This window comes from Myodes glareolus, chromosome 7 (assembly GCF_982192425.1).
Source record: "Myodes glareolus chromosome 7, mMyoGla1.1, whole genome shotgun sequence".
In the NCBI taxonomy this organism is placed as follows: Eukaryota; Metazoa; Chordata; class Mammalia; order Rodentia; family Cricetidae; genus Myodes; species Myodes glareolus.
In genome coordinates, this window is record NC_142032.1 from 17,415,308 (window position 1) to 17,436,757 (window position 21,450).

The following is a 21,450-nucleotide window of genomic DNA, read 5'->3' on the forward strand; positions in this document are numbered from 1 at the left end:
TCTTCTCTGGACTCTCAGTTTCCAGGCCTTTTGTAGGAATAGTGAACTGTGTATTCTTTAGATATAGCTCATCATTATCGTAGGAACACCTTTATCAGAGAACTCCACATAGTCTCATAATATAGTCTGTTTCCCTATACAAACTTGTCTTCTATTTTCATGATCAGTTCTATCATTTTTACCTTTACCTTCATTTCCTGTTTAAAAACAACATAGGGGACAGTGGTGGTTCATCTGCTCTGTACCTTTGTCTTAGTTCTCTGGATACTTGAGAACAAAGTTGGCCTCTCTTGGGGTGCTAAGGGGCAATAAACACTAAGCTGTAAAGAAAGTCATTCTGTGTGCTTGGTGGTTCTGTTCTCAAGACTCACTTTCCAGCTGCATCGAAATCATATGGTAGAAAGCATGTGGCCTTTATTGCTTCATACATGCAGGTTTAACCTCAGTTCTGCTGTTTACTGTCTTCTTGGGCATGGAATACAACCTTTCTGAGCATTTTCTCCACTATTAATTCAGGGTATAAAGTAGAAACACAGCAATGCCTGTTCACGCCAGGCATCGAGAAGAGCGTGCTGCCTCTCCAGTGGCCCCGTCCATCCCGCCGCCATTCTCCAGCGAGGGCCTGCTTTCTCCATTCTGCCTCCTAAGGAGACTGGATTCTCCCGCTCTTTTGCCCCAGATGTGGACAAACTTTAGTTAACTGTTATGAAGTTGGAATTTTCCAAAAGGAACTCAGTGAAATGAAAGCAAAATCTAAAATGAAGAAGTGAATCAAGCTATGGCAGAATTTATCTAGCAAGTGTTTGTAATCACGAGGTGCTGAATTCTGGTCTCAGATAAGCTTAGCTAGTTCAGCCTCCTGATCTTGTAGGCTTCAGTTTATTATTATTCTCATCTCTTTTTGTTTTGTCAGAAATGTGATCTGGCTGCTAGGGTTGTGCCTACCTATGAATTCTAGCATCTCCTCGGCAGAGGCCCACAGAAGTGAGTCCACTCCTTGACTGAAATGAAGGTCGGAGAGTTTAAGTCTACTCTTGCCCTTTCAAGGTTATTGGCCAGAGGTCTGACTTAAGGTGTGGCTACAAACAAGATTTCTTGACTTAGGGTCTGATTACTTGGTGTTTTGGGTATTGAAATGGCCCACAGAGGTGAATCCATTCCACCCTGACCAAAGGTGAGTGAATTCAGGCCCATTCCTATTCCTTCAAAAATATGACAGGAGGTTTGACCCAGGGAGTGGCTGCCTAGAGGATGCTTAGTCTAAGGTGTAGTCACTGCATTTCCTGCCTAAACAACAGAATACTTAACTCAGGATATAGTTGCTTGATGTTTCAGATATTAAAGCAGGCAATTGCTCTGTTTGTTCCTTGTATCGTGTTAAAGCAGTCTGCTGCCTTCTCCCTCCCATCCCCTTTTGGATTGTGGTCTATAAGCATATGGAAAATAAACTCGGGTGAATTCAGTATTCCCTGGATTGCCCTCCTGGCTCTATTCTGCATCTCTGTTCCTTCTGCCTAGTATTTCTAATCCTCATGCCCCTATCCTGGATGTGCAACCCCATTAAGGCTGGACCTGGACACTTCTATGCTGATATCCTGTCCATTGACTCTCATCCCTGGCTGCTTCTTCGAATCACTTTAGAGCATCTGTTAAAAATGTAGATTCTGGTGGTCTGTCTCTTCTCTGGACTTTCGGTTTCCAGGCCTTTTGTAGGAATAGTGAACTGTGTATTCTTTAGATATAGCTCATCATTATCGTAGGAACACCTTTATCAGAGAACTCCACATAGTCTCATAATATAGTCTGTTTCCCTATACAAACCTGTCTTCTCTTTTCACGATCAGTTCTATTATTTTTACCTTTACCTGCATTTCCTGTTTAAAAAAGATTTATTTTTATTTGCACATCTGTGTTTATGTGTGGGTGTGTACATGTAAGCGCTTGGTGGTGCCTAAGATGGCCAGAGGTGTAGGCTCCCCTGGTCCGAGTTTGAAGTTGCAGGCAGCTTTGAGCCACCGTACTTGGGTGCTAGGATCTGAACTTAGATCCTTTGCAAGAGCAGTATGTGCTCTTAACCACTAAGCCTTCTCTCCAGCCTTTAGCTTTCTTTTTTTGTTGTTTTTGTTTTTGTTTTTTGAGACGGGGTTTCACTGTGTAATAGCTGTACTGGAACTCACCCTGCAGACCAGGCTGGCCTTGAACTCACAGAGATCCACCTGTCTCTGCCTCCTGGGTGCTGGGATCAAAAGTAAATGCCACCACAGCCCAACTATCTTCTAAAATCCCAAATTTACAGGAAGATTATAGAAGTTATAACAAACAATCTGTAACCTTCACTTAAATATATTGCTGCTAACATTTTTATCATATGTGCTCTCATATTTCCCTATGCCCCATGATGCTCTAATTCCCTGTCCACTTAGAGGGTAGAGTAGTGACAGTCCTGGAGGCCATGTGTGAGTAACTGACCATGTGTGCCCATTCTCCGAGCTGCTCCCCAGCACAGCCTCTCCGGGAGCTAGTTTCACCTCACTAACAAGGCAGTGAACAACAGCAATGTATTTGCTGTGTGCATGAAGAACTACTTTGTCATAGTCTGTGTTCTGCCTCTCCCAAGTCATTCTCCTCTTTCCCTGCCGTACGGCGATTTCTTCCTGAGGTCCAGGTCCTTTTACTCTTATCTAAATACGCTGTGCTCTGGTTTCTGCCACCTTCTCATCTCTGGTTCCTGTGTGACCTGTGTCTGCCAGCCTTGATGGTTTGCCCATAGAGTTCCAGTTCCAGGACGACAGACGCCCTCTTGAGTCCATGTGAGCTCATTCTTCTGCCCACGAAGACTGGTGCCGCTTTAGACACTGCTCGCTGTCTGGTGGCAGCCGCAGAGCCATTCAAGTTGTGTCTTCTTCCTGTTCCTCAGATGTGGGCCCGGCCTGGACCAGTGCCCAGCCTCATGCCCTTGCCAAGCTCTCTCTGCTCAAAGGTCTGGGAAAGAATTCTTGCTCTGCCAATTCGTGTTCACTCAGTTCCATTGCACTTAGGAATCTTGTGACATTTGATGTGACATCTTTTCTTGTGGCTTAGCCACAGTGAAAGTGAGAGACAAGACACCTCACCCCCCCCCCCCCATACACACACACTCAGGCCTTCTGGCTTTCAAATGTTTTCCTGTGGGGCTTTGTGTAAGACCCAAACTTTTTGTAGGAGACCCAGGGTTTGACTTTTTCTTTTATGCAAAACTCTGGTACTAGTTTTTTTTTGTTTTTGTTTTTATTTTATAAGCGTCCTAAGAAAGCCAGGAAAATGTTTCCTACTTGGGGGATTTAGTATTTGTGCCTCTGTGTCTCAAAGTTGGCCCATTGCATGCCCATTCCCATGGGCCAGCCACATGGGAAAGACAGGGCGATGGGAGGCCCTAAGATTTTCTCATTCCCAGTTTGAGATGGGACAACAGTTGTTCTGGGGAGCCCAGTTCTAGTTCAGACAGGGTGGGCTCTGGGGTGAGATGGGCTGGACTCTAAACCTTCCTCACTTAGCTTTGTGAAGATGAGCTGATATACTATCTCTGCATACAGAAGCTTATAACTTCTCCAAGCTTACTTTCCTTAACTTGTAATTGGATGTAATAGAACCTCCTCATAGAATTGCTGTAGCATGAATAATAAAAACCCAGAGACAGATATTGGGGTTCAAACTGAAGATCAGAAAAGCAAAGCAACCAGCCACTGGCTCTTACCTCTACCTTAAACCGAAATGGTGATACTGCCTCCACGATCCTCAGAATAAGACTGAGATGAGACCCCTTCCCGTTTTATATTCCTCTTTTGTGCTGGGATTAAAGGCGACCACCACCTGGTCTCTATGGCTATCTAGTGTGGCTGCTGGGGTTAAAGGTGTGTGCCTGCCTGGTCTGTAATGCTGACCAATGTGACTGTTTTACTCTCTGATCTTCAGGCAAGCTTTATTTATTAAAATACAAATGAAATATCATTACACCTGCTAAATGTTAAATTAGTGAACACTTGTAAAACACTTGAAAGACTCCCTGTTACATGACAGGTAGTCAATAACTGAGGCTGACTTTTTTTTTTTTTTTCGAGACAGGGTTTCTCTGTGTAGCTTTGAAACCTGTCCTGGAACTTTCTCTGTAAAGGCTGGCTTCAAACTCACAGATATCTGCCTGCCTCTGCCTCCTGAGTGCTGGGATTAAAGATGTGCACCATCACTGCCCAGCTTGACTTTTTTTTTTGAGACAGGGTTTCTTTCATACAGTCCAGTCTAGCCTTGAACTTGCTTATATAGATGAGGATAGTTTTTCATTTCTGATCCTCCTGCCTCTAATTCCCAAATGCTGGGATCACAGGCAGGAGACACCATGCCTGGTCAGGTTTTACTGTTTGAGATGTGAGGACCAAGTGATGTACTCTATATGAAGTAGTTATCATGGTGTTTATATAGTTCCTGTTACCTTAAAAACAAGGTGGGCGTGGTGGCACATGCCTATAATCCCAGCACTCGGGAGACAGGTAGGTAGAGCCCTGTGAGTTTGAGAACAACCTGGTCTACAGAGCAAGTTTCAGAACAGCCATGGATACACAGAAAGACCAAAAACCATAACAAACAAACAAATAAATAAATAAAACAAAAAACAAATGCCCGGCATGATGGCACACACCTTTAATCCCAGCACTCAGGAGACAGAGGAAGGTGGATACTCTGTAAGTTTGAGACTAGACTGATCTGCAGAGCAAGTTCCAGGACAGTTAGGGCTACACAGAGAAAACCAGTCTCGGAAAACCAAACCAAGCAAACCAACAACACAAAACCAAAAGGAACAAAATACTCCCACATTACCCAAGCAGTGGCTTTCTGGATTCTAGTTTAACATAGACAAAATATTTTTTTCTAAAGAAAGGGCAAGTCCGGGCAGAGGAGACTTCCCTTCTGGGTTTGGAGAATAAGGAAAACAAACAGATACAGGCTTGGGCTGGGGAAGCCTACAGGAGAGTAGATGCAGGCAAAGATGTCTGTCCTTTGCATACTGTTTGTAACTAAATTATTTTCCTTTGTAGGTTTCACAAACTAATCTGGGGAAGCTTTGGCCATGGGCTTCAGGAAAGTTCTGAGGTTATTGCCGGTGGTGGAGACAATGGCTTGCTTACTCTGTACAATGTGACCCACATCCTTTCTTCAGGACAGGAGCCCTTAATTGCCCAGAGACAGAAACACACAGGGGCCGTCAGGGCCCTGGACTTTAATCCTTTCCAGGTACTGTGTTTTAGTTGATCTGGTCAAAGCATGGTGTGGTTTGTCTGAATGGAAGCATTCTCTCGTAGCCTCCAGGCTGGAGCAATGAGGGAGGCTCTGTGTTCCCCAAATGTGGGTCTCCTCCTTCTCTCTTTCTGAGATGGGAGGAGAGTCTTTAGAAATATCTTTTATATTTATCCTTATACAGGGAAATCTCCTGGCTTCAGGAGCCAGTGATTCTGAAATCTTCATTTGGGATTTGAACAACCTGAGCGTTCCAATGACCCCTGGATCCAAGTCACAGGTGAGGAGGCTCCCACCAGCCTCGGGCTGTGGATGGCTTTGTGTGTGCAGCCGGTTTTCTCAGGTAAAATTATGAATTCTGGAGCCTGCAGAGTACCAGAGATTTCAGGCTTTACCACTGGAGGGCAATAAAACTCCACAGATAGACACAGACACTCTGCTAGCCACCGAAGAGTCAGGAGAGGGTATGCCTAGAAGTTGGTTCATGATGGTCACTAGCTGTTCAAAGAATTCCTGGAAGAGTGAAGGGCAGATGTGCCTCGGGCAGGCCTCTCCGTCAGTCTGGAGCTGGCTTGTCTTCTTGCATTTCTCTGCCTTTGCTGTATTGTGAAGTAATGTGAGTTGGCTATCACTTGGTGGCCTGAGAGATATGCATATTTTTTTCTCTGCTTCACTTTTTCTGGGGCTCTTCGTGTTTGTTTTTCTCCTCCTCTCCTCTGTCCTAGAGAGGGGGGTTATCTTTCAATCTTGATGCTATACTTTTAAGAGAACCCATGAGTAGAGATAAACCCAGGTGTGCCAGCTGGTCCCTCCCACTTCCATAACAATATCTTTTTTAAAAATAATTTTTTATTTTACATCCAGTCACAGTTCCCCTCCCTCCTCACCTCTCAGTCCCTCCCTCCCGCCCCACTCCTTGTTCCCACTCCTCCTCCATTTCTGTTTAGAAAAGGGCAAATCCCCCATGAGTATCAACAAAACATGGCATATCAAGTTTAGTAAGACTTGTATTAAGGTTCAGCAAGGTGATCCAGCATGTAGAAGAATGCAAATAATCCATATCTATCACCCTGAACAAAACTCAAGTCCGAGTGAATCAAAGACCTCAACATAAATCCAGATGCACTGAACCTGATAGAAGAGAAAGTGGGAAATAATCTTGAACACATTAGCACAGGAGACAACTTCCTGAACAGACCACCAATAGCACAGACACTAAGGTCGAAAATTAATAAATGGGACCTCATAAAATTGAAAAGTTTCTATAAAGCAAAGGATGTCATCAATAGAACAAAATACCACCCTACATAATGGGAAAAGAGTATTGTACCAATATCTTAATGCATCTTTTTAGGGAAATGTACCCTCAGCTCCTGAGGCTGTCTTAGTGGGAGGAACCTCTTGTCTCCCTCGGGCTTTGTGTGGGTTGTTGCGAGGAACAGAATGGTAGCTGTCTCTTAATCAGGTTATGACAGGTTGTCACTTTCACTATCTGGTCTCAGGTCCCCCCAGAAGACATCAAAGCACTGTCATGGAACCGCCAAGTCCAGCACATTCTGTCTTCTGCTCACCCCAGTGGCAAGGCAGTTGTGTGGGATCTCAGGAAGAATGAGCCCATCATCAAAGTCAGTGACCACAGCAGCAGGGTGAGCAGTGGTCAGAACACAGGCCTGGGCCCTGGCTCCTCTCTGTGCCAGACGGTTGGAGCTGCTCTCGCCAGGCCAGGGATCCATTTTCAAGTGTTGGAGTGTGGGTTCAGCCCCAAAGCAGAGTTCCTATTAGAGTGACTGTTTGGGAAGCTAACCAGATGACCTGGAGTCTCATAGCATGCCTTGCTTGATCATGTCATTCCATATACTCTGATGGCTAGGTTGTTCCCAGCCAGAGAGAAGAGACCAAAGGTACCCTGGAGTAGTCTCATTGCTGCTGGGCAGAACGGGTTCATAATCTGAAAGATTAGGTTTTATCAGACATCGAGATCTACTTTGTCCACAGATGAACTGCTCAGGCCTGGCGTGGCACCCAGACATAGCCACCCAGTTAGTGCTGTGCTCAGAAGATGACCGGCTTCCGGTGATCCAGCTGTGGGACCTGCGCTTTGCTTCCTCACCCCTGACGGTGCTGGAAAGCCACAGCAGGTAGATGTAGGAGGAGGCCGCTTGTTTGTCCCAGCCACCCAGAACCAAAATAACCACATAGAAACTATATTATTTAAAACACTGTTTGGCCCATTAGCTCTAACTTCTTATTGGCTAACTCTTACATCTTAATTTATCCCATTTCTAGTAATCTGTGTACCACCACGTGGCTGTGGCTTACCGGCTAAAGTTCTGCCTGGCTCCAGCAGGGGCTACATGGCTTCTCTCTCACTCTGCCCTTCTTTTTCCCAGCATTCAGTTTAGTTTCCCTGCCTACCTCTATTCCCTATGCAGGCCCAAGACAATTTCTTTATTATCCAATGGTATTCACAGCATGCAAAGGGGAATCCCACATCAGGTACATCTCTAACCCATGCACACATTCGGGCCTCATCTTAGCTACTAATGTCTTCCATGTCTTCAAAGCCTTTTCAGAGAGCACAGCCAATACTAGCTTTTTCTCTAAGAGGAGTTTCCTTTGGAGCTTGCGGTCATACATGCATGCATGAGGTCAACCTCAGGTGTTCCTTAGTAGATGTCTACTTGTCTTTTGAGACAGGGCCTCTCACTGAGTCTAGGCTCTTCAACTGGGAAAGGTCAGATGGTCAGTGAACCCCAGGGATCCTCGTGATTCTGACTGCCCAGTGCTGGGATTGTATGTATTACCTTGTCAAGCTTGGTTACATGGGTGCTAGGGATTGATCTCAAGTCCTCTTGCCTATATCTGGCAGTTACTCACTTTTCACAGTGCTGTTTTCATTTTTTAAAGATTTATTTATTTATTATGTATACAACATTCCTTCCATGTATGCATGCAGGCCAGAAGAGGGCACCAGATCTCATTATAGATGGCTGTGAGCCACCATGTGGTTGCTGGGAATCGAACTCAGGACCTCTGCTTAAAAGATTAATAGATCATCTGTTTTGGAGATCTGAGCCTTATCTAAGATGTATATGGCACCTACTCAGCTGGTTTTCATTTTTAGGGGGATCTTGTCGATGTCATGGAGCCAGGCGGATGCTGAACTGCTGCTGAGCAGTGCCAAAGACAACCAGATCTTTTGTTGGAGTCTGGCAAGCAGTGAGGTAGGCTGGACCTTCTGTGGACATGCTGTGATGGAGATGTGGCAGTAGAGGGACCCCAGCTATGTGTTTCCTGGACTGCTAATGGCTATGCTCTCACGGCAGGTGGTGTACAAGCTACCCACACAGAACAGCTGGTGCTTTGATGTTCAGTGGTGCCCTCGGAACCCTCCTGTGTTCTCTGCTGTCTCCTTCGATGGCTGGATCAGTTTGTACTCTGTGATGGGTAGGAACTGGGAGGTCCAGCACATGAGGCAGGCTGACAAGGTTTGAAGGGCTTGGTAGAGAGTGCTGGAGGGAGGCACTGTCTGTGTTTTAGGGAAAAGAGGACACAGCTTGGGAAGAAATGGGAGCTATTGAAGAGAGGGAGACCAGGTTGTGGGTTTAAGAGGGCTATAGCTTTCATTAATATTTGACTTCCTGTTATCTAATAGTATGAACTGGTATAACTCCTGTGCTGTACACCTGCTTTATGTCACAGTCCAGTGTAGACTTTAAATATAGCTTTCCAGGAGGCTCGCACATCTGAGTCTCCCGTTCGCTTCCACTCTAATCCCCGTCTCCTAGACTATGGCATTCTTTGTTTCTGGAGCAAACTGGGCACCACAGAGATTCATCCCAAACTGTGGTTGTAGGTGGAGTTCCTCACGAAGATGCCTCTTAAATAGGTTGGTGACACAGGTGTCCTTTCCCTCTAGATTTCCTCCTCTTTTAGCAAAGGCCAGCCTCTCCCAGTGGTGCAGGTGCCTGAGCCAGTGGCCCAAGCCTCGTTAATACCTCCCTTGAAGAAGCCTCCCAAGTGGATGAGGAGGCCAGCCGGCGTTTCATTTGCTGTAAGTGTTGCTCATGTGTGCTGTGTGTGTGCAGTGCCTCTCTGGTGCTCATCAAGAGCTAACTTCAGGACATTTGTTCTCGGTACCTGTCTCGCTCTGCCTCTTAAGCAGAGGGTTAATCTAGCTTCTCCCTTGAATGTCACCATTCTGCAACCTGATTGACCTGCCAATCCTATCTAAAAAAAAACCTGTTGCTTAGACACTCTGCTTATTTCAAACAGCCCGAGATTCTACCTGAAATTTCTGTAGCTCTTAAATATCTGGACTTGTGGCAAGGAATGCAAGGAAGGAAAAAAAAAGGTAGATTTTTTTCCTGTCATTCTTCTACGTAAAAGTTTTGAGCCCCCCTCCCCCATAGGCTTAAGGCTATACAACCATGGGGCTCCACTGACCTTCCCAGTTTCTTTTTCTGTCTCATTCCCACGAGTTCCTTGTGTTTCAGTTACATGTGACTTGTTTCTGTCCTATGAGCAACTCCTCATCTTTCGTGTGTCTTATCCTTCATCTTCTCTCCTGTGCCCACTGAACGCCATAGTGGACTTTGAAGACCTCCTACTTAAATACCACATCCTCCATGATACTTGTTCTTAATCTTAGTTAACAGCCTCCATTCTATAGAGATTTGTATTCCTGTAATTCTATATTCTGTATAATATAATATAAAACATATTTTGTATATATATCTGGAGACCCTGCTAAGCAATAGATCCTGCAAGGCTAGGAAGTGCCTTGTTGATTTTCATATCCCCAGAAGAGAGCCCTCTAGTGTGAATAAAGGTCACTTGAGGATCTTACTAAAACTCAAGATCTGGTTCAATGGATCTGATATAGGGCTCAAGATTTCCAGTTTTCCAGAAAGTTCCCAGATGGTATGTTTGCTTATAGTTTGAGGACCAGCAGTTTGAGTAGCAAGGAGGCCCTGAAGCACCTAACACACTACTTTAGATAGTAGATTTTATTTGAAAAAAAAGATGTATAGGAGGAGGCGTTCATGTTTAGAGTCAGCAGTTTTAGTACGAAGGTGTGACTTAGGAATGTCTTTATAAAGGAAGAAGAGTAGGCATGGGGATCTAACTCACTGGGAGAGGGCTTGCTTAGCATGCCCATGGCCCTGGGTTTAAATGCCCCACACCACCACCACCACCAAAAAGGGCAGGGACAGTAAGGTGAAGAGCTCTTGTCATAGCTCTGAGGCTGATTAGTTAGATGACTCTGAGAAGTCATTTAACCCTCAGGACTTCAGGATTTTATTTATAAGACAGAAGTAGTAGTGCCTGCCCAGCATACTGTAACACTGTCAAATACTGTGCCAGTTATAATCATTTAAATGGCTTTGTTGAGCACTAAGTTGTGCTCTAAAATTTGTTCTGTAAGTTATATAATTATGACTAGAAAAGTCACTAAGCAAGTGGGATGTAGGAAGGGAAACAATGGTGTCGTTGTCTGGGATGTGGCCTGGCGACTGGAGAACTTCCCAGGAGCTGTGCTGTGTGGCCGAGGTTGAGAATGGGCAGAGGAAGGATTAAACCTTTGATTAACCTTTGATTTTGTGCCATCTGCTTGATAAAAAGTGTCAGATTTGACTGGCTGGATACATCAAGTGGAGTGGTGTTGTAGGTAAAGGCACAGAAGCGGGGATGAACCAATCATTTTGGGAGTGTGGAGCAGGCACATAAATGACCAAGAAGAAAGATGCTGGGGTAGACATGTTTGTCCCTAACTTTTTGGGGTTTTGTGAGTACCAGAGGTATGCAAGTGTTCTCCTGTGGTCTGTCAAACCATTATCCACCCGGGGGTAGCAACAGGGTTGTGTGAGCAATAGGATAGACTCTAAGCCTTGGACTAGAAGAATGGAAAAAGACAAAGGCTAGCAAGCACTTCTGGTAATGTAGATGTGCTAGCAAAGGGTATGGGAAAGAGAGTGTCTGCATCGGAGACACTGAACATAAGCTTGGCGGTGGTGGTATATAGAGGTATATATAGCCTGTGATAGAACCGCCTTGTTTGTGCTAAGTGCCTGAGAATGGTCGTACTAGGAGTGGGAAGTGGGAGAGAGTACCATGTGGTGACATTTTACGCTTTTGATAGTAAGATTGCTATTATAATAATTGCTATTATAATGAGGACCCATTTGGCACTCAATTCCTGGTCCTGTTCCATCCTAACAATTTTGTTAGTTTTCCATCTGTCTTGGTCGTTGTTTTGTTGCTGTGAACAAACCCATGACCAAGCCAACTCTTATTTTAAAAAAAAAGCATTTTGCTTACAGTTTCAGAGGGTTAGTCCATTATTATCAAGGTGGAGGAGCATGGCAGGATGAGGAGCACGGCAGGATGCAGGCAGACATAGCAGCTGAGAGATCTACACCTGGATCTGTAGACAGCAGGAAGAGAGAAAGCCACTGGGCCTGGCTTGGGCCCTTGAAACCTCAAACCCACCCTTAGTGACACACTTCGTCCAAAAGGTCATACCTACTCCAACAAGGCCATCCCTTCCAATCCTTCCCACTCCTTGATGTACAACCATTCAAATATCTGAGCTTATGGGGGCTATTCTCTTTCAAACCACTACACTATCTAAGGCTTGCCCAACAGCTAGCCTTCTCTCTCTGAATCCAAGGCTTGCCCAACAGCTAGCCTTCTCTCTCTGAATCCAAGGCTTGCCCAACAGCTAGCCTTCTCTGAAATCTTAACTGGGTGTTAGCTATTGGCTTGAAATTGTAACCTTTTCCTTTTTTACATTTCCTTACCAGTTTGGGGGAAAGCTGATTACCTTTGGCCTTCCCAGCATCCCTGTCCAGCAGATGCCACAGCCTTGTCCCCGTCCTGTCTATATCAGTCAAGTCATCACAGAATCAGAATTCCTGACACGATCGACTGTGCTGCAGGAGGCCTTGGGATCCGGGAATCTCCTTAGTTATTGTCAGAGCAAGATTCAGCAAGGTTCCCCGCCCTGTGAGAAGATGCTCTGGCAGTTCCTGAAGGTGGGAGGCTGAAGGCTGCCTGATCTCCCTAACGTCCCAGAACTCTAGCCTTGTCACTCTAGGAGGTGTAGCAAGTGTCCCATTCAAGATGGACACGTTCAAGAAGCCCATCCCCTGACTTGATGTTTTTTATGTTCTCTGGACACAGGGCCTTTATCCTTTACCCTTTCTAGAGACTCAAAAGGTCACTTGAAAAGATGGCAGAGGGTGGGGGTTACTGCTATTGTTGGTGTCCTGGATATTTTACCAGCCAAGGCAAATGCTTTCATAGTATTATGCCAAAGGGAAGATTCATTGGAGGGATACATGAACATAAGGAGTTTTGGGGTTTGTTTGATGTAACCCAGGGCAGGTCCCTGTTGGTCCACTCTACTTTAGCACCAGGGATGTATTTCTAGTCTTTGCTGTGTCAAATTATAACATGGAGGAGTTTGTGCTTGTCAGCAGATGCAAGAACTAGCTTGTGGCAGAGTGCTGGCCTAGTGCGTGAGGCTTGGTACTATAACTCTCTCTCTCTCTCTTTCTCTTTCTCTCTCTCTCTCTCTCTCTCTCTCTCTCACACACACACACACACACACACACACACACATGAACACATATAAAAGCACATGTGCATATATTCACACACATGTGCCCATACACATACACACACAAAATAAGTGAATAAATGTTACCTAAGATATCAAAACTGTCCATCATGATGGTTTCTGAAGCTGGGTGTGGAGGGCCATTTCCGAAGAAAAGCATAGTGTAGCAAGAATAAATAAAACACAGAGACAGATATTGGGTTCAATATGAAGATCAGAAAAGCAAAGCAACCAAGCCAGTAAAGAGCTCTTACCTCTAAGTAATCCTCAGATTGAGAGAGAGTGAGTTCCTGTCCCATCCAGGTTTATATTCCTCTCTAGTGCTGGGATTAAAGGTGTGAGCCACCACCACTTGGATCTGTTGCATTGATCTTATGTAGTCCAGGGTGGCCTTGAACTCACAGAGATCCATCTGCTTCTGTCTCTCAAATCCTAGGATTAAAGGTGTGTGACACCACTGTCTGGCCTCTAGTGGCTTAGTTTTACCTTCTGCTCTTCAGGCTAACTTTATTTATAAAACATAAATAAAATATCACTATAGCATGGAAGGAGGGGGAAGTCAAGAGGTTGTCAGAAAGATTGTAGTCAGTATCTATTATTCCTTGTGGAAGAAACAAAGAATGGAGGTCAGCTGACCCAGCTTCTTGGCCCTTGGTGTCTGGGATTCTGAGTGGGACTCTGACTTTATGCATTGTACCTGTGTGTGCATCTGCCAGTGTTCTCTCAACTCGGTGTTTAGATTCCCAAGACCACTGTAGTTACACGTGGAGTCAGTCTCCTCGGAGGGTTTGGAGAGCAGAGCACAGCTTATCACAGGGCAGTGCCAGCGGCACCCTCTACAGTCTTTTCAGTAGTTCATGCAGCAATTCAAAGTTGCCGTCGCTCCCCACACAGACCAGCTGCAAGATGACCCAGCTGGACACAAGCAGATGTCTAAGGTGCCCTCACTTGGAACTGCTCAGGCAGAAAGGCCAAGGGTCAGTTTCAGAGTTCCCGGAGGGATATGCCCAGTAGTAACCAGAGTCTGTGAAGGCAAAAAACTGACATGGTGTCCATGCCAGTTGTTTATGGGTTGCATAGTTCCAGACCAGATGCAGTAACCAATCAATCACAAGCAGTAGTGTCTCCAGACAGCCATCAGATTACCAGGGTAAGTGGGTTAGAGAGTCAACTGAAGGTACAATTCTCATGTAGAAGTGGCCAAGGGTTGTGATAATTCTGTCCACAGCCCAGCAACCAGATGTGAGTAAGAAAGGTAAGGGGACATCACTGTTGAGAAGGTACGTTTGGTGGCACGTATTTGAGGGTACACTCATATAGCTGTCCATCGTAGTATAGGGAAAAGGTCATTCACACTCATTTAATGAAAATGTTTCTGGATTTTTCGGTCCTTAGGTGACTTCAGAGCATGACTCTAGGCTGCAGTTCCTCAGGCTATTAGGGTTCAGCAAAGATGAGCTTCAGAAGAAGGTAAGCCTTTCTCGTCTGAAACATGCCTGCCATAGAGAGCAAATAACCCTGTTGGCGAACTGCCCCAGGTCATCTGGCCATAATTCACCTCAGATGTGTATTTTACTTCCTTGAATTAGCCTTTTCTCCAGAAAAGTTGGTGAAGAGTCTTGGAGAGTATAGTGGGTGGGGCAAGGGGGAGGGGCAAGAGACTTGTGGGAGCCTGCCCTGAAAGGGTGGCATTCATAACTCTCCTCGCAGGTGGACGCATGCTTGAAGAAAGACTTGAAGTTGGGGGGAAGCCCTTCTCAGTTTGAGGCAGTTGACCTCAAAAGCGACGGGCCACACACCTTTTGCCACAAGGTAAGGTAGGAGGCCAGGCCACCTGACTTGAGGTGGCATAGCAGACCTGCCTTTTAGGGAATGTGCTCCTTGCTGGCCCTTTCACTTGTTCTCGGTAAGCTTCTGGAGAAGTCTTTGCTCTCTTGGAGTCAGAGGAGTTCACAGAGTCATGGGGTACTTCCCAAACCTACTTGTCTGTTCTTTAGTTTTATCCACTAGGACTCAGATAGCAGAGCTTTGGTGATAACGTGTGCTGTTTTCTGGTTTCGGTTCCTGCAGTCATATCTGTCCTCCTGTGTGCAGGCCTCCAAACACACTGCCGAGGCAACCTCTGCATCCTCAGCCTTCTTTGATGAGCTGGTTCCTCAGAGCATGACTCCATGGGAGATCCCCACAACAGAAGGTACCCTGCTCTGGGGAAAAAGGTGGGCCCAGAGTTTTTGGTTTAAGGAGTCCCTTTTTGTCTCCTGCCTCCCACCTAAAACCTCAACTACAGGTAGGTCTTTTACCTACTAGGGTGCTCTCTAGTCAGAGTCTAGATGGGTGCTGCCTATGGATGGCCTTCTAGTGTGGTCTTTTTCCATCCCTTAGTTTTCTTGTTAAAACGACTGCAGCCTTCCCCATGCTAAGCAAGCACACATTGTGCCTGGGATCCTGCACACGAGGCCCTCTCTGTTTTGAATCCTATTTTAGAAAGTTTCAGTTGGACAAGCACACTCTGGGACACTGTTTTGTTGCCCAGAAATGAAACGTGGGAGTTTCGTGGAGCCAGGCAGACTGAATTAGAGTTTGCAGACAGGCCTCCAAACACATCCTCAGCCTTCTTTGAAAAGTTGAAACCAAAGGGGGAGGTAATGCAGGCTGGGGGACAAGACGTAGGGTGTGAGGGCCGGCTAATGGGGTGGGGGGCTCTGTGTGCAGACTCTGATGGACTCCTGAGCCAGGCCCTGCTGCTCGGGGAGCTTCGGTCTGCCGTGGAGCTGTGTTTGAAGGAAGAACGCTTTGCTGATGCCATCATCCTGGCTCAGGCTGGGGGTGCAGAGCTGCTGAAGTGGACACAAGAGCACTACTTGGCCAAGAGGAGAACCAGAATCTCTCCGGTATTGCCAATCACGCAGGAGAGGAAGGAATGGGATTGCCTGGGCCTGGACAAGTGGAGGCCCATGCCTTGGGCCTGGTGTTTGGAGTCCACTGCCTCCCTATGCTAACAGCCTCTACTTCATTGCCAGCCCTGCTGAGGGTTCTGACATGAGTGGCTTTCTTAGAACATCCCTGCATGTGACAGCTACTGATTGTGCTGGGTGGAAGGCGGAGGGTCTCTCTCTTTCTGCCCAGTACAGCTTCTCGCCTGTGTTGTAAAGAAGAATTGGAGAGACCTGGTATGTGCCTGCAGCCTGAAGAACTGGAAAGAAGCACTGGCCTTACTACTGACATACTCAGGACCAGAGACGTTCCCTGAGCTCTGTGGTGAGTGTGACCCAGCACATGTCAACAGACTTATGCAAGGAGGAGGCAAGGGTCCATCAGCCTGGACCCTGGAGCGGGCTCAGTCAGGAGACAAGGATGGTTGGTAGCCTCTCATTTCCTGGAGTGTCGCGGGTGTTCTCTATTCCACTGTCACATCTGTGGCAAGTCCTTTGCTTTTCTCTGTAGAGCAAGGTTAATCTAAGTTAGCTTTTCCTTAAAAGATTTTGTTTTTATTTTTATTTATGTGTATGGATATTTTGCTTACATGTATATAAGTGAATGTGTATGCCTGGTCTCCATGGAAGACGGAAGTAGGCAGATCCCCTGAACTGAAGTTGTAGGTAGTTGTGAGCTGCTGTGTGGGCTCTGGGAATTGAAGCCTCACCCTGTAGAAGAGCAGTGTGTGCTCCTCACCAGCTGTTCTAGACTCTCGCATCAGAGCTCACAGTAGTCCGCTTGTTTCCAGTCAAGGAAGAACAGCACAGGGAAGCCGTGCTGTTAATTGAGTCTGCCTCTCTCCACAGACATGCTGGGAACTCGACTGGAGCAGGAGGGAGGCAGGGCACTCACCTCTGAAGCCAGACTCTGCTACGTGTGCTCAGGAAGTGTGGAGCGGCTGGTAGAGAGTTGGGCAAAATTCCAGCCAGCCTCCTGCCCCCTGGCTCTGCAGGTACCTCTTCTCTGCAGGGCTCTGGCCACTCCAGGCTCTTCGCAGAGATATATCCCTAGTGGTAGGGTTGTGCAGATAAGAGAAGTGAGCCATTTAGAGCCGAGTATTAGGAAGAACAGAGCCCTCCGTATCAAATGTGTAATATGAGGGCCGGCTTGTTGGGGTTTTTGTCCCACCCGGTACCCCACAGCTGGCAAGTCCCAAAGAAAATCATACAGAGATCTCCATAAGTTATAAAACTGATTGGCCCATTAGCTCAAGCTACTTATTAGCTCTTGTAGATTATATTAACCCATTATTCTTATCTATGTTAGCCACATGGCTTGGTACCTTTCTCAGGAGGGCAGCTCACATCTTGCTTCTTAGGAGTCTGGGCAGGAGTGCAGAGGGAGCTTCCTGCTTCCAAGAATACTCCTCTTCTCTTTGCTCCACCTCTACTTCCTGTCTGGTTGACCTGCCTGTGCTTCCTGCCTGGCCAGTCAGTGTTTATTTAAAACATTGACAGAATATAGACAATTCTCCCGCACCAAGATGCCTTCTCCAAGGATGGACTCACCACTTTATTCCCTTGGGATGCCGAGCTTGGGCATGAGCCTTCATAAGCCTTTCCCATTCAAGGGTTCATCATACAAGTCAATTTAATATTTGATTAGTAGTTTCTGTGAGACATTCTATAGATCTGAACAGTATCAGGTGCTCTGTGGGTAAGCAGAGAAGGTGAAATCATAGCCATGTGAGGAGACTAGAGACTCACAGGAAACAATTAGTATAGCAGAGTCTGGTTGATGACACACTAGCAGAAAGGGACCAAAAGTGTTAAGAAGAGACAGAGGGGCATAAGAATCCAAGGCCTGGATGCAGCCCATCAATCCCAGTCTTAACAGGCTAGGAAGTGAGACCTCCTCTATCATGTCTCTTACAAGTGATTGTCTGCTGCCTTCATCATGGCGTGTCCAGGTGCTCTCCTTTCCATGGTATGATCTTCCTGGGTGAGCCACCTGGACAGAGCAAGATGTACTTGGAAGACGTTTTGATCACCTTCATCCTTGTCCCTGTAGGACCTGATGGAGAAGGTGATGGTCCTTATCAGGAGCTTGGAGCTACTGCAGGGTTCTGACAAAGTGAGCCCAGGTCCTGCCACAACCTACAGGCTCACCCAGTATGCCAATCTCCTGGCAGCCCAGGGTAGTCTGGCCATTGCCATGAGCTTCCTACCCAGTGACTGCATCCAGGTGAGAGTGGCCATGATAAAGGCCACATCATCTTATTCCTTTATCTAACACTGAGCACATGCATGCTTTAGGCACTGTGCTAAGGCCGCAGCTCCTGGAGAAATAAGATCCCTTAGGCAGCTCGCAATCTGGTGGGAGAGATCAGGTCAGTGACTTACAGAGTCATAACAGAAGATTACACTGAGCACTGTGGCACCTCGGGGAAGAGGCAATTTCTCTAGGGGAGTGAAGGAAGGTGTTCCGTGCTTAAACAGTTGAGCTGGACCTTCAAAGAGAAGTGCCTGTAGGGCACTCCTGGCCGAGAGAAGTGTGGGACAGGGATTAGGGAACCTTGGGTCTCTTGAGGTTACTGAGGAATAGAGAGAGTAATCCAAAGCTTGTTGACTGAGGCCGAGCTTGTAAGAAGATGTGCACTTGTTTTAGTTTCCTAACAGCGCTTCCTTACTACAACTTTAGCCAGCAGTTCAGCAGCTGAGAGATCGGCTTTTTCATGCCCAAGGTTCTGCTGTCCTGGGCCAACAGGCTCCAACTTTCCCTTTTCCCCGGGTTGCTGTGGGAACTACCCTCCACCCAAAAGAGACGTTATCATACAGAATGGGTTCCCAGTCTCGTCACCAGGTAAGAACTTATTTGTTAATTCATTTATTCATCTGTTCAGAAATGTTTATGTACCAGGCATGGTTATAGACACTTGAAATATTTTAGTGAACAAAACCAGCTGAAAATTCCTAGCTTTCAGTTATTTTTCTAGTAACTGTTTGTTGAACAAACACTAGGATATTAGAATATAAGAGACACAAACTATAATCATTGTCCTCAAGTAGTTCATCTAGTAGAAAGATAGAAGTTGTCTTAGTTAGGGTTTCTATTGCTGTGAAGAAACACCATGACCAAAGAAACTCTTATAAAGGAAAACATTTAATTAAAGTGGCTTACAGTTCAGAGGTTTAGTCCATTATCATCATGTCGGGACATGGAATCATGCAGGCAGACAATGACACTGGAGAAGGAGCTGAGAGTTTACATCTGAATCTACAGGCAACAGGAAGTAAACTGTGTACTACACTGAGTATAGCTTGAGCAAATGAGACCTCAAAGACCACCCCCACAGTGACACACTTCCTCCAACAAGGTCACCCTACTCCAACAAAGCCACACTTTCTAATAATGTCATTCCCTTTGGGGACCATTTTCTTTCAAACCACCACAGATGTATTTGAGAATGTAGTAGAATTCAGAATAGTCATGATTCAGTATGGGCAGAGTGTTATGTGACTATATAGAAGAAAAAGAAATTTCCTCTGTGTGTATGTGTGCACGTGCACACACACATATGTACATGTGTGGGGATGCATATATGCCGTATGCATGTGTAGGAGTCAGAGGACAAACTGTGGGAACCAGTTCTCTCCTTCCCTACCATGTATATCAAGCTATCTCATCAGCCCTTGATTTGATACTAAAGATTAATTTGTTTGGACAAGGGAGTGAGCACATTAAGTCTGTTTCAGGCACAGGGGACAGATGTGCAAACCCACCCCCCTCCCCCAAAAAAGGAGGAAACAACAGCTTTTTGAGGAACCACTAAAACTTCAATGGGTTGTAGTCTTGGGATGGAGTTAAATAGAGGAATAATGGGTGGGAAGTAGAGGACTGAGAATCTGGCATTTTGTATGGAAAAACTTAGGCTTGACCCTGGTGTTGCTCTGGAGAGGGTGCCTGGAAGAAACGTCTGTACCGTACCAGCTCCCTGGCCCTTTCCTCTCTTCACAGGTCCCAGCCCCATCTGGAGGGCCAAGGGCCCCAGCTCAGCCATCATTAGTGATACCCTTCACACTCTCCCATCCCAGCCCTTCTCAGGGTTCACAGTCACCATCTACAGGTGACTACAGGGTACCTGGGCCCCAGGCAACTCTACCTCTGCATTTTGGCCCTGAAATAAGGCCCGGTGAGTAAGTGAAGCTCTCTTCTGGCAGACTAAGGAGGTTTCAGGAAAGACAGACATACTGCCTCCTCAGTCCATGCTGACAATGCCCAGAGAGAACATTGTTTTGTTTGGGAACAGGGTCTTGTGTAGCCCAGGCTAGCCTCAAAATTGCTGTGTAGCTAAGGATGACCTCAAACTGATCCTTCTGCTTCTCCCAAGTGCTGGAATTACAGGAGTATACCCAGCTTGTTTTGTCTTTTTAATAACTTTTTACAATTCCTATTTGAGGAAATTGCTTTGAGATTGAAGTCTGAACTCCTAATAGTGTCTTTTACTGAATCCCTCTCATGTTGTCTCTGTGTGTGTGTGTCTCTCTGTCTCTGTGTCTGTTTTTCTCTCTGGTCAATATATCAAAGTAGTTACATCCGTCGTCTAAAATCACTAATATTATTTTGAGAGTCAAATAAGGACTACAGTTAAAAGCACTGTGAAAACTGTAGATTTCTCTCTGCATGTGCTAGCCATTCCTTGTTATTATCAGTTGTGGGTTTACAATTTTTGGGGGGATGGATTCTTCCTTGGTTTCAAACTCCTGGTCTCAAAAGCCCTTCCTCCGCCCCCCAGGTGTCACTACACTGTGCGCCGTCGCCATCACACCATACAGCACACGTTTATTCTCGCGGTGCTGACTGCCCTCTATGACACTCTGCGAGTCTCTCCCGAAATCAGGTCTGATGATGAATTTTCCATGTCTGCTCTCCTTCAGCTTTATCCCAGCTGCCGCTATTAGGAGGACCGAGTGTTCAAGCTGCAAACCCGGCTGGGTTCTCTGGAACATGGCCTCTCCCTTGTCCCCTTCCGCTCATGGCATCCCCAGACACCGTGCAGCCCGGCTCCCCCCTGCTGCCCGAGACGGCTAGACTGCTCCCTCTGCCTCCTGTGGGACCACCAGGTCCCAACCCGCTGAGCTCCCTGCCTTTAGCCTGTCCTGTCAGGTTCTCCATGGCCTATCCTCCTGGAGGGCCAGGGGCTTCGTGCTCCAGTACTCTCCCGAGCACTGGCATCTTGCCTCCTCCTCCTCCAGGTCAGTCTTCTTTCCATAGCTTCTTCCTGGCGGGGGGGTCATTGCATCCTCTCCTCCCGTTCCTACCCCTGCTTTGGGAGTCTTTCTTCTTCTAAGGCCCCTGTCAGCTAGGAGTGTGATTGGTGTACAGAGGGAGGTATGACAAACTCTGAAATAACCTTCCCAGCTTTTAGATAAACATTTCTAAGGTCCTTAACCATGTCACTAAGATCCCCCATTTTTTGTTCCTTAGGACCCCAGGATGCCTGGCAAGTTGCTCCAGCCACCCGGGAAAACCTCCAGAGGAAAAAGGTCACCGCATCTTTCCCTACCCAGTGACCCACTTGTTAGTTCATTAGGATTTCAGGGCCACTCTTCTCGTTTTTACTCTTCCCAGAGTTCGTCTCT

At 46.4% G+C, this 21,450-nt stretch overlaps 1 protein-coding gene across 13 annotated transcripts in view; it reads left to right on the top strand.

Moving 5' to 3' along the window:
- Sec31b (SEC31 homolog B, COPII component) overlaps nt 1-21,450 on the top strand; it is a 32,369-nt gene that overhangs the window by 6,389 nt on the left and 4,530 nt on the right. For 11 of the 13 annotated variants that reach the window (XM_087907864.1, XM_087907868.1, XM_087907863.1 and 8 more), the window contains 19 exons: nt 5,070-5,265; nt 5,453-5,548; nt 6,771-6,914; nt 7,264-7,406; nt 8,393-8,492; nt 8,595-8,756; nt 9,188-9,322; nt 12,075-12,305; nt 14,288-14,362; nt 14,603-14,704; nt 14,987-15,086; nt 15,605-15,783; nt 16,024-16,150; nt 16,675-16,820; nt 17,879-18,052; nt 18,509-18,670; nt 19,826-20,000; nt 20,746-21,063; nt 21,296-21,354. In XM_087907864.1, coding sequence (XP_087763990.1) covers nt 5,070-5,265; nt 5,453-5,548; nt 6,771-6,914; nt 7,264-7,406; nt 8,393-8,492; nt 8,595-8,756; nt 9,188-9,322; nt 12,075-12,305; nt 14,288-14,362; nt 14,603-14,704; nt 14,987-15,086; nt 15,605-15,783; nt 16,024-16,150; nt 16,675-16,820; nt 17,879-18,052; nt 18,509-18,670; nt 19,826-20,000; nt 20,746-21,063; nt 21,296-21,354 — 2,824 coding nt within the window. Of the gene's footprint in view, nt 1-5,069; nt 5,266-5,452; nt 5,549-6,770; nt 6,915-7,263; nt 7,407-8,392; nt 8,493-8,594; nt 8,757-9,187; nt 9,323-12,074; nt 12,306-14,287; nt 14,363-14,602; nt 14,705-14,986; nt 15,087-15,604; nt 15,784-16,018; nt 16,151-16,674; nt 16,821-17,878; nt 18,053-18,508; nt 18,671-19,825; nt 20,001-20,745; nt 21,064-21,295; nt 21,355-21,450 lie in introns of all 13 variants that reach the window. The other 2 variants (XM_087907866.1, XM_087907869.1) reach the window with 2 other exon arrangements.